Genomic DNA, 13339 nt, shown 5'->3' with positions numbered 1-13339 from the left:
TTATATGCATTTTTCAGAGGTGGAAACTAACAGAGAGGTGAACTAACTGCTAGAGGTTAGAGGTGAACAGTTAGAAGTGAACTAACTGTTCAAAGTGATATAGCTAAGTGGCGGAGTTAGGGACCTGGTAGGTCTGTCTAGCTCCAAAGACCATGGTAAGGCTGGTTACAGTTCCAAATATGGATTCTAGAGTCAGACTACCTATGGCTCTACTATGCAATAGCTGTGTGATCTTAAACAGATGATTTAACCTCTCTGGGCCTCAGTAAAATGGGCAGAATAACAGTATATCCCACATAGGATCATTCTGAAAATGAAAGTTCACACTGCTGTATTTAAAATGGATAACCAACAAGGTCCTATGTATAGTGCAAAGAACTCTGCTCAGCGTTATGTGGCAGCCTCGATGGGAGGAGCGTTTGGGGGAGAATGGACACATGTATACCTATGGCTGAGTCACTTTGTTGTGTGCCTGAAACCATCACAATGTTGTTAATCGACTGCACTCCATGATAAAAACTTAAAAAAGAGATATTACCTTCTCCAGCTGTTAGAATTTTTTTTTAAATTATTAATATAAGAAAAGAAACTTAAAAGAGTTCATGCAGGTGAGTGCTTGGAACAACACTTGACCTTAAAAATGTTAATGGTGATGCTTCTTTAAGGCAAAGAATGCTGAAGATGGCATCACCCACCAGAAGCTAAGGGAGAGAGCTGGGACAGATTCTGCCTTTCGGCCTAGAAGGAGCCAATCCTGATAACACGTGGACTTCTGCCTCCAGGCTGACAGATCACGAATTTCTGGTTAAGCCACTCAGTCTGCAGGATTTTGTTATGACAGCCCTAGGAAACTAATACACATGTGATATGTTCATTGCTTCTGAAATGGAAACAAACAACTGTTTGGACCTCTGTTTTCCTATCAGCAAAGTGAGAAATGGATCCCAGATACAGCTTCTTTCATCTCTGTCAGGAACATCTGCATAATCTCTCCATCAGAAACACATATATTTAGGAGAAGAATACATCTAAAATAACCTAAACTCTTATTCATAAATACAGCATATCAGCATTTCCAATGTGTGTTTCTTGGATTAACGGGCCTGAGAGTTGGAGAACAGGCTTCAGCAGTCAAAGAACCCTCTTCCTCATGCTCGCCACATGCAGTGAGCTGTCCCCTTCCAGCTGCGCTGACCAACCACTGTGAGGGGACTGACTCAAGGATCAGCACCACCCCCCATCCCCTCAGGCCGCCCCGATTCCACCTCAGCTAACCAGCCACAGCTGCTGGCAGGAAGGAGCAGTCTGCATCTGTGCCTAATGAAGGGGTGATGCTGAAGACACGTCTGGGTTGTTTTACCCTGTGGACACATGGTCTACCCCAGCCCTTCTCACCCCAGTTACACAAAGTCCTGGAACACTGAGAAATATCAGAGGCTGCAGTCCACTCCAGACTACTTCAGCAAGACTCTGTGAGATAAGAGCCAGCCATCGATATTCTGGAAAAGTTCTCCAAGTGATTCTGATGTGCAGTCAGGGTCCAGGACCATTCATCTGTCTACGCAGATCACAGGTGGGCACTAATAACTTTCAGGCTTCCCAGGTGGCGCTAGTGGTGAAGAACCCACCTGCCAATGCAGGAGATGAAGGTTTGATCCCTGGGTCAGGAAGATCGCCTGGAGGAGGCCCATGGCAGCCCTCTCCAGTGTTCTTGCCTGGAGAATCCCATGCACAGGGGAGCCTGGTGGGCTACAGTCCACGGGGTCACAAAGTGCCAGACATGACTGAAGCGACAGCCTACACGCTATAGATAGCTTTTAGTGAGAAAAGTAAATTTAAATCTGCTTTTTGTGGGAGCTTTCTTCTAAGTTTTTTGTTTGTTTGGATTTTTTGGCCTTGCAGCTTGTGGGATCTTAGTTTCCTAATAAGGAATCAAACCCATGCCCCCTACATTGGAAAGCTGCCCTCCCCCCCGCCCCCAGTGTGAACCACTGGGCCACCAGGGAAGTCCCTCTTCTAAGTTTTAAAATCTGTCCTCAAGAATTCTCACTGCTGCCTATAGTGCTGGATCAAATAGCAGCCAATGGACAGTACAAGACCCTACCCCTTTCCAGAGCCAATGTTTGAAGTACTTCCTACATGCAAAGTGACGTGCCATGCTCATGTGAAGTCGCTCAGTCGTGTCCATCTCTTTGTGACCCCATGGACTGTAGCCTACCAGGTTCCTCTGTCCCTGGGATTTTCCAGGCAAAAGTACTGGAGTGGGTTGCCATTTCCTTCTCCAGGGGATCTTCCTGACCCAGGGATCGAACCTGGGCCTCCCACATTGCAGGCAGAAGCTTTACCATATGAGCCACCAGGGAAGCTCCATGCCATGCTCATAGGTTATGCACAAATGGCCAAGAAGGGTAGGATGGTGAGAGAATATACCAAATGAAGGCTAAGAGGGTCATTTGAGACTAATTTCATGATAACTTCAACCACAGATTTGTGTTAACATAAATTAAAATTATTCAGACATCAACCTAGCTGTGCAGTAGGTGAGCTTAACTCATGGCCAGACACTTTCTCCCTTCCATTCAATGATTTCGTTTGGAGGGAGGCAGTTGGCATATGGAGAATCACCTATGAGGCTTGTAGAAACTACTTCTGGGTTTGGGAAGGTTCTGTTCTTCCTCATGCTGTTTTGGAAGCTCAGAGCTCCTGCAACACGGCCCAGTTCCTTTCCTTCCCTCACCTGCCTCTCTATTTCACGATGGCTGGCAGGGTGGTCTTGCTAATGCCCTCCAGATAACAGGACTGACTTTATACAGAAGAAAGTCCTGGGATCCCCCAACAGCCTAGATACCCATGCACGTGTCCAGCCCGCTCAGTCCCTATGTGGTTTCTGGAGGGAAGAACCTTGCTGGAGAGTCCTCTGTAGATCACATGGATACACCGTGGCCTCTGGGGCTGTGGAGGAGGGCAGGCCACGAACCTGGACTAGCACATGCTCTCTGTCCCTGGGGACTTCACATCTGCAGCCTTTCATGCTGCTTCCTGTAACGCTTCTCAAAAATCCACCATGTGCTCTGGCACCCTGGACACAACATAGCTTGTTTCTGATTCCCTGTTACAAATGGCAACTCCCACCCAATCTGGACACTCCCCTTCCAGTGATTTTTTTTTCCCTATGTGATTTTTCTCTGCCACACCATTATCAGTAGAAAGGTTCTGTATTGTATAGATTGATTCACCGTAAATCTTATTTATTTGTTACATACCCATAAAGCATTTATGATGTGCTTGATGGCATCTTTTAAAGATTTTTTTTTTAATTCTTTATTGAATTTGTTACAACATTGTTTCGGTTTTATGTTTTGACTTTTTGGCTGCAAGTCAAGTGGGATCTTTGCTCCCCAACCAAGGATAGAACCCATACCCCCTGCATTGGAAAGCGAAGTCTTAACCACTGGACTGCCAGGGAAGTCCCTTGGGGATATCTTAAGAGCTTAACAATACATGAATTCACTTTTTTACGAGTTCCCAGAGAAGCCGTTTTCTTGTTTTTCAACAGTGGCCCTACTAGGCACTGCTCACCTGCTGGGACTCTCTGAAGCAAATCCGTAGTCCTTTCCTCCTCTGCAGTCTCAAGTCTGATCAGACACTGAACCCCTGACATCTCCAAAATGTATTATTTTGTTCTTTCTTCCCCCAAGCATTCTTAGAAGTTGAATGATGTCCCTTAAAAGATACACAGTGGAGTCCAAACTCCAGCACCTCAGAGTGTGACTGTTTGGAGACGGCTCTTTATAGAGGTAATTAAGTCAAATGACGTCCTGAACTGCTGCTGCTGCTAAGTCACTTCAGTCGTGTCCGACTCTGTGTGACCCCATAGACGGAAGCCCACCAGGCTCCCCCGTCCCTGGGATTCTCCAGGCAAGAACACTGGAGTGGGTGGCCATTTCTTTCTCCAATGTGTGAAAGTGAAAAGTGAAAGTGAAGGCGCTCAGTCGTGTCCAACCCTTAGCGACCCCACGGACTGCAGCCCACCAGGCTGCTCCATCCATGGGATTTTCTAGGCAAGAGTACTGGAGTGGCTTGCCATTGCCTTCTCCGGAGGTCATGAAAGTGAGTGCTAAATCAGTATGACTTGTGTCTTTATCAAATGGGGAAATGTGAAAGGAGAGAGCCACACCCAGAGGGAAGACGACATGAAGACACAGGGAACAGACAACTGGCTACAAACCCAGGAGACAGACCTGGCACAGCTCTTTTCCTCATGGCTCTCAGAAGGAACCAACCCTGCGCACACCTTGATTTCAGACTTACAGCTTCCACTCGGTGAAACAATACACTTCTGCTGTTACTGCCACCCTCTCTGTGGTGCTTCAAGACAGCAGCCCCAGCAAGTGAACAAGAATGTCTTGGAATTACACTCCCCACTCTCCATTCTTCCTTCCACAACCACACACCCTGGCCCTCAGGCAAATGACCTTCCTGGGTGACTGCAATAGTCCTTTGGTGTCTCCTGGCCTCAGTCTTTCTTCCTACCCACCCCTTGGACAAGCCACTTGTGAGAATAACATTTCTAAGACTCTATTTCCATCCCATCATTTCACAGGAAGACTCTGCCGGGACCTTCCAAGTGCCTGGGAGATCCAGGCCCTCCGGACCTCCTCTGGAGCAGCACCTCCGCTGGTAGCAGTTAGAGGAAACACGGACTGGGGAGGGACAGGTCTGCTGAAGTGAGAGAAACAGGTCTGCCTCTGTCCCGCAGGTAAGAAGCTTGCTTGCCTGTAGAACGAGTTCAGTCAGTGTCTGCTCTCTTTTCTCTTCTCTCTATACTTCTGTGCTGAGACTCTCTGAGAATCTAAGGGAGAGGCTCTCAGCTTAAACATTCTGATTCGGCTTTCCATGTGGGAGACTTAAAACTGCTCGATTTCACCACAAGCTCTAAGTGTGCACCGCTGTACACCCCTAGCACTTAACGGTACTGGTGACACATTCTGGGACTCGAATAGTGGTGGGTTGGGGGGTGGGGGGGTGGGTGGATGGGCGGGTGGGAGGATGGATGGGTGGGTAGGTGGATGGATGGGAGGATTGGTGGGTGGGAGGATGGATGGGTGGGTGGGTGGATGGATGGGAGGGTAGGTGGGTGGGACGATGGATGGGTGGGTGGGTGGATGGGTGGGTGGCTGGGTGGATGGGTGGGTGGGAGGATGGATGGGTGGGTGGGTGGATGGGAGGATGGGATGATGGGAGGATGGGTGGGTGGGACAATGGATGGGTGGGTGGGTGGGTGGATGGGTGGCAGGGTGGGAGGGTGGGTGGATGGATGGGTGGGTGGGTGGATGGATGGAACTGTCATCAGCTGTCCTCTTGCAATCTATTTCCCATTTATCAAACACTGCCACACTGCTACCAAGTTCAAGAAGGCCTATGGCCTCAGTGCTGTATGAATGGAACAAACTCTTTAGTCCCCTGATATCTTTGCTGCATTTCCTTTCTTCCTGCTCCATCCACATGTCATCATTCAAGGCACAACTCAAATTTGACATTGACTAGCTCAACTGCTTGCCTTTACATCTAAAAGTTTCTTTCTCCCATCTAACCCTTCTGTTCGTCCTGCCTCTGAAAAAGAGTTGAAGTTCTTACTTTTAAACTACAACTCCTCTCTCTGTGTTTCTGGTACCTTTATTTATCTAACATATGTGTACATATATCTCATTTGCCAGATTACAAATTACTTGAGGGAAACCAATGTGCTGTATCTTCTCCAATAGAAAATACTAAGGACTTATTGGTAGATAGTTGCTAAGAGAATTAATCCTCTCTGCCTTCCCAGGGAAAACAAATCCCATTAATTATTCCACTTCTCTCTCTTTTCCCTCTTAATCTTTAATCTCTACACTCCTGGTGACACAATATCCTTTAAAATCTGTTGTTTCCCATCCTAAGAAAAAGAAACCTTTGCCATGTTTTCCAACATCTTTAAATAAAAGCTGACTACTTTTCCTTGCTACCTTAGTAAATCTGACAAAACTACATAAACTTTATTACCCACTCATTCCTCAAGCCTTTTGTAATTATATTTTTGTCCCTATAACTGAGTTCCTTTCTAAAAGGTCCTTCCTGAAAGTAACATCTCAAAGGACAAATCCAAAGGTGTCTTTGTAGGGCCTGCCTTTGACTGCAAGATGATGCTGACAGTACTTTCCTTGGCACCTGAAGCAATGACCAACCCTGACCTTTTTCTGTCTTTATTCGATGTACATATATTGAGACTTACTATGTGCTAGGCGAGCTTCCCTAGCACATCTGGTGGCTCAGATGGTAAAGCCTCTGCCTGCAATGCAGGAGACCTGGGTTCGATCCCTGGGTTGGGAAGATCTCCTGGAGAAGGAAATGGCAACCCACTCCAGTACTCTTGCCTGGAGAATCCCACAGATGGAGAAGCCTGGTAGGCTACAGTCCATGGGGTCGCAAAGAGTCGGACACGACTGAGCAACTTCACTTTCAGTTTCATGTGGTAGGCATTGAGGATACACTTATGAGCCAAAAGACATAGCAGTCCCTGGCTCATGGGGAGAGACAATGAGACCATTAGCAAACATTTGAGTATAAACCGGGAAAGTGTTGCAAAGTACAGATGCCTCCACCACAGATAGCATTCTTCTCTGGCCACCCCTCTTTCTGCCTCTCCGCTCCTTTTCTTCCTCTGGACTCCGGATGGAAGTGTTCCTCAAGGCTCCATCCTTGGCACTTCTCTTTGCTTTTCAACAAGGACTCTCTCCTTGACAGTCCCATCCTCCTCTCGGACTTCAACTGTAACCTCCTAAATCAGGCATCTTAAACCAATCACTTCCTGCCACACATCTCAACTCTACAGACTTCAATCTCCTTTTTCTGCAGTCCATAAACAGACAACTCTCAATCCTGAAAAGTGAAAGTCGCTCAGTCATTTCCAACTCTTTGCGACTCCATGCACTGTAGCCCACGAGGCTCCTCTGTCCATGGGATTCTCCAGGCAAGGATACTGAAGTGGGTAGCCATTCCCTTCTCCAAGGGATCCTGATTCTGAGATCAAACCCAGTTCTCCTGCATTGCAGGCAGATTCTTTACCTTCTGAGCCATCAGGGAAACCCACTCTGAATCCTAACAACACACAAATCTTATCTTCCCCCTTAATCCTCTACTGATATTGTTAGTAGCATCCCTTTCTGCTCACAGGCCGAGTCTCATCTCTCTCCAGTTCCTCAGGGTTCCAGATTGATCACAGAACCATTCCTGAAAGTCACCAATACTTTCCATCTGGCCTCCTTCTGGCATTTAAGCTTCTAGGGTCCTGGATCCAAATGATCCTCTAGCCTCACTGCCTCAATCTGCCAATACTTCAGCTCCAGGCAAAGTCAACTGTGGCTGACTCTCCTCAGAGCATTCCTTCTATGAGGTGTGCTCTCACCCTGCCCCTGGGCACACATCCTCAAATCTATTTCTGTTATCAATAAACATCAGAAGTGAGGGTATCATGCAGCCATTGATGGATGGTAAGGCTGTGTAGCAAACTGGATGAAATGAGATCCAGTTTTCAAACTGGATGAAAACTTGTGAGATCATATTATACAACAAAAGCAAGATGCAAAATTGTCTGCAAATGGTATTTTTTAAAAATAATTACCCAGATAAAAATATATATACAAAAACAATTATATTAGAGTGGTGGAATTTTGGATGAGTTTTTTCATTTTTCTAGATTCTAAATTCTATTTAGTGTGGTTTTTAAAATATGTGTATGTTTCAGGACTTCCCTGGAGGTCCAGTGGTTAAGACTCTGTGCTTCCCCGGCAAGGGCTGGGGGTTCCATCCCTCATCAGGGAAATAAGATTCCACATGCTGTGCAGCACAGCCAAAAAAGAAAAATTAAAAAAAAATATTATACATGTGTGTGTATGTATGTTTCAAAATAGTTTTAGATTTACAGAAAATTGGAGAAGATAATATAGAGCATTCCTATATACCCTACAGTGGTTTCCCTTATTAGCAACATTGTATATTAGAATACAATAATATTCTAAGCTCCGGAGTTTGCTGGGGTGGGCCGCGGATCCCTGGGCTGGCTGCGAGGCCTCTCTCCCAGCTCTGCCCCGTTTTCCCAGCAGGTGTCCGGAGACTGCACTGCAGCGCCGCGGCTCGGGCAGGCGGGCAGGCAGCCAGTGGCGACTCCGGCAGGGCCTTGCAGCCAACCCCTCCGGCTACGGGCGCTCCCAGACTGGTCGTATGCGGATGGCCGCCCTGCTCCTCCAATGAAAGGCCAGCTTCGAAGAAAAGCCCAAAGGGAAAAGTTTGTACTGCTGTCACAGGAAATGGATGCTGGATTACAGGCATGGCAGCTCAGACAGCAGGAGAAGTTGCAGGAAGAAAAAAGGAAGCAGCAGAATGCTCTTAAACCCAAAGGGGCTCTACTACAAAACCCACGACCAAGTCAATAAAAAAGCAACTTGTGTCTCCCTTCCAAAGCCTGTCTCTGGCTTTCTTTTTTATTACCTGGATGTGTCTTCCCTGCCAGAAGAAAGCCTTATGTTCCCCATCAGGGCAAAAGGATGGACACCAAGAAGAACGGGCTATAAAACCACTGCCTGGAAGGGTTGACTCAGTCCCCTCATCCCCAGCTCCATTCCAGTTCAGCAGAATATTGCTCTGGAGTATTTACTCTTTTTGGAGAAGGAAATGGCAACCCACTCCAGTGTTCTTGCCTGGAGAATCCCAGGGACTGGGGAGCCTAGTGGGCTGCCGTCTATGGGGTCACACAGAGTCGGACACGACTGAAGTGACTTAGCAGCAGCAGCATATTAGAATCACACCAATAATATCATATCAATGTGGTATGGTATCAATATAACATCAATAATACCAATACCAATCATTTAATGTGGTTTTTAAAACTTAAAAAAATTATAGTTTGGTAAAACCAAATAACCAGCATAAACAGAGGAAAAAGTCATTTTTTCATAACCTCTAACAGGCAACCCACTCCAGTGTTCTTGCCTGGAGAATCCCAGGGACGGGGTACCCTGGTGGGCTTCTGTCTAAGGGGTCACACAGAGTCAGACACGACTGAAGTGACGCAGCAGCAGCAGCAACTCCAACTTAGCATTCTCACAGCTACTATTTTTCTCATTATCTCAGTCTCCTCTTGGCATGGATTCTTAACTAAAAACTGAAACAAGTTTTGCTCTGCTATCATTTGCCATACATGTGTGCATGTAGTTAAAATTTTATTATTTGATTTAAAGGTTCTGGGAAACATTTTCTATAAACATAAAGAACAATGAAAAATTTTTTAAACAGCTGAACCAGAGCCACATCTAGAATCTAACGCTGTGCACACCACTGTTCAACAAGTCTAGAAGCTCTACTTGGGTGTGGTCTCCTCCCTACTTCCCCCTCCGCCTCAACCCCCACCCTGAGTATTGCATGTCTAAGAATACCCAAGCTCAGGACACAGACTCAGTAAGTACCAGCTGAAACAAACTGGACAAGCAGGATAACTCTAACTGATGGGGTATTGATTTCAAACTACTAAAAGAAAAGGATTCTTTATAAAATTTTATGAGATGTCAGTTTTCCATTTTTGACAAACAGGACATCACAATGTTTTCCCTTGGCATCATTCAAAAAACCTGGTTAAAATTAGATCTTACATAGAAATGGATTTTAGTTTATAAATTAGAAAAATCCAAGAAACAGCAAATGATAAATATTCTAAAGAATGTATTTTCAACTTGCTTTTAAAGTCTAAGCTACAGAAAATGAAGTGTTGTGTGTTTTTTTTAAACATTTCTCCCCTACTGAGTTTTCTTTGTTCTAACTGCCAAGTTGGTTTCAAAGATTCTTTCTGGATACCTAGCGGTTAGAACAAGTCCTACAGATTATGGAAAGAAATAACCAATTGAAGCAGTAGGTACAGTGCTTTTTATAGGAATATATGACATCCTGTTTTAAAACAGAACTTAAATAAAAATCTCAAATAGGTGCCCCCCTTTTTGGGGGGGGGGGCCTTCCCAGGTGGTTCAGTAGGTGAAGAATCTGCCTGCAATCCAGGAGATGCAGGCAGATATGAGTTTGATCCTCAGGTCGGGATGATGCCCTGGAGGAGGGCATGGCAACCCACTCCAGTATTCTTGCCTGGAAAATCCCATGGAAAGAGGAGCCTGGTGGGCTACAGTCCATAGAGTCACAAAGAGTCAGGCACAACTTAAGTGACTGAGCACGCACCCTGCTTTTTTAGTTGAAAAATATTTTTTCCATCTTTGAAGATAGTCTATACTTGATCAAACAAGAACTATAATACTAAAATTAGAAAATATACTGAACAGTGTCCTAAAGCATATTCTGTATGTAATCTTATATATATGATTTTGGAAAATCCCTAAAACTAAACAAACAACATAACATTCTTGTATCTTGTTGCAAAAAAAATGTGAGGAGCAAAACTTTGTTAAACAAATTAAGGATTGCAAGAAAGGAAAAACTTATACTAAGTTTTCAGTGAACCTAAAGTTCACTAAAATGGTTGAAATTCAGTCACTGTCGAAGTCCAGCATCAGGTTATAATTCCAAGGAAAATGCTGAGTATCAGGATTAATAAACAAGAAAATGGTATTCCCAATTGGCAACTAAAGACTGCCAAGTTAAAGTTAGAAGTAGCACCACTGACAGTTTTCAAGAGATTTGAATTTTCTGTGTTTATGGTTAAAATTGATTATCTTATCAACTACTGTGTAAGTCTGCTTTATGACAAAAGTGACTTGATTATCTACGAATATCACTATTATTGATTTATTACTGCTGACTGATGTTCTAATAACAAGACTAAAAAAAAAAAAAGTTAATCACTCAGTCGTGTTCAACTCTTTGTGACCCCATGGACCACAGCCTGTCAGGCTCCTCTGTCCATAGGATTCTCCAGGCAAGGCAAGCTTCAAATCAGTCTTGTTAAAAATTAACTTGGTATTACAGACAGAGCAGGACCCAGCCAGTCTGTCTTGAGACAAGACATCCTTTTTTGAGACTTTTAATGTCCTAACTATAGTCAGGCAGATGTGAGGGATTGTGTAGTTTTGCCAGTGAACTTTGAATGAGTAAACAGAGATAGACTGGAACGTTTCAGAAGTAACTGAAGCACACGGTGACCCAAAGAAGTTTCTGGAAGGATGTACAGTAAGTCCCCTACACACAAACCTTCAAGTTGAGAACTTGCAAAGATGTGAATGTGCATTCACATGTCCAATCACATAAATTAGTTCACGTGTCTGATGTACATTGTCAAGTGCGTGCATCCTCTACAAGCGGTTGTGCTTTAGCGTGCTTTACTGTACAGTACTGTATGCAGTCAGCAGTACAGTACCTTGATTTCAAGCCCAGGATGTCTGGAAGCAAACGTGAAAGCAGCGGTGATGTAGCTGGTAGTGCTAAGAAGCACCAGCTATTGTACTATACACTACAGTACTTTTCAAAGTAGTATACTGTAAGGTTAAAAATGTTTTATTTTTCGTGTTCGCTTTGTTATATATTATTTGCGTGAAAAGTATTATAAAACTATTACAGTACAGTACTATATAGCCGATTATGTTACTTGGGTACCTAAGCTAGCTTTGCTGGACTTATGAACAAATCAGACTTACAAACTGCTCTCAGAACAGACCTCATTCCTATGAAGGGGACTTACTGTCCCTCGCAAGTTGAATAGTAGAAGGTGCCAAGTGATTCTCAACCTTTTGGTACATTTTTGTCTGATCTGAAGTTTAAAATAACAAGCACTCTTTTAAAAGCAGAAAACAACAGCTGTATTTTGTAAAAGGACAATTAAAATAATACGTTAAAATGTGGTATCTGAATGAAGTAAAAGTTTTATAAAACATTACAAAAATGTCTTGAAACTACCCAGTTTTGTTGGGGCTTTAAGAAAAAGTTCCCATCCACTGCATACCAACGACAGGCAAAAGAAAGCAACTTTCCTTTCTAACTCAATAACACGGATGGTCTGTTGTTGGCATTATGGATAATATTTATTTCAAAGAGTAGAGTAAAGCTACCCAGTTACTAAAAGTAATAGAAGCTATATAGATACACCACATTACTGGGATGCTTAAAGATCATTTCCAAACTTATTATCCAAAAATCCTGTTCTTTACTTTTAAAGCTCTAGAAGATAATTACTAAATAAATTCTATGGATTAGCATGTGCCTAGGGGTAAAAGTACAACTGACAGAATTCTTACCTGGTGCTGCACATCGGAATTTGCTGGGCAGTTCAAAGTAATTGGATCACACTCCTCTTCTATGGATTAAAAAAAAAAGAGAGAGATGCTAAGCTTGTTGAAGAAAGCACATGCTCTGTAGTCTAAGGCCTAAAATGAAGACTCAATATTACATTCTGTTCACGTCTGGTAAAACCAGGAGGACCTTGAGCAGCCCGGTTACAGGTTCCCCTCCTCGCTCGGCTCCTGTGGACAAGACCCCAGCTAAACAATTATCCTTCTCAAGGGGATCAGACACAACCCTTGCTTATTCCCGAGCAGTGGGTTCCGGTTCCCTGCCAGACCACTGAATTATTCAGACAATTACATCCTTCCCCAGGAGCCCTGGGGCACACCCCCGTTTACAGGACAGCCTGCCACCCGCAGCCCCTGGTGGTTCAGTCTGCTCCCAAGCGCAGCCCCTGTATGACCCTGCACGGCATGCAGCATCGTCCTCCCCCAGGCCACGAGGCTCCGTGACTCATAAGCTGCTGTCAGTCTCACCTGCCAGATGTCCTGTGTGTGGCCATCCTCATAACCCCATGGCAGGATCCCTCCCTGGCAAACGCAGGTGGTTCAAACCTTCCCCTCTGATAATCTTACATCAGATTCCACGGTGTTGGCTGTCTGACTGACAGTTTACTAAGTCCTTCAGAGAGCAGGGAGTGGGATTATACTTACCTTGATAGCTCAGCCTCCTAAAAGTCAAACTGAAACCATTTCAGTTCTAAAGTGGGGATTGCCAGTGAAAGTCAAAGGAACATGATAGACATGTGAAACGTCTAACACTTCTCATAATTAATTGTGAGGAAGGAAATTCCATTCTTACGCTGTCTTACATATGTGTTAACTTCACAGCTCCCCAATTTGTGGTGAAGACAAATACGTTAAAAGCTGATCTGGGGGACTTCCCTGGTGGTCCAGTGGTTAAGATTCTGCACTTTCACTGTAGGGGGCCCAGGTTCCTTCCCTGGTCGGGAACTAAGATCCCACATGTCATGTGGTATGGCAAAAAAAAAAAAAAAAAGCTGAATTTTTCCATTAGATTTTACTCTTTA

General features: G+C 44.5%; 1 protein-coding gene and 1 pseudogene across 2 annotated transcripts in view; one reads left to right on the top strand and one right to left on the bottom strand.

The window, feature by feature from the left end:
* Nucleotides 1–13339, bottom strand: part of EDARADD (EDAR associated via death domain) — an 83046-nt gene that overhangs the window by 43368 nt on the left and 26339 nt on the right. For both annotated transcript variants that reach the window (XM_088841872.1, XM_055425753.2), the window contains exon 4: nt 12264–12322. In XM_088841872.1, the coding sequence (XP_088697998.1) occupies nt 12264–12322 (59 nt within the window). The remainder of the gene's footprint in view (nt 1–12263; nt 12323–13339) is intronic.
* Nucleotides 8154–8471, top strand: LOC148775929 (large ribosomal subunit protein mL52 pseudogene; annotated as a pseudogene).

This window comes from Moschus berezovskii, chromosome 12 (assembly GCF_049115385.1).
Source record: "Moschus berezovskii isolate FMDL1 chromosome 12, NW_MosBer_1.0, whole genome shotgun sequence".
Classification (NCBI taxonomy): domain Eukaryota; kingdom Metazoa; phylum Chordata; class Mammalia; order Artiodactyla; family Moschidae; genus Moschus; species Moschus berezovskii.
This window is presented reverse-complemented; position numbering and strand designations above follow the sequence as displayed.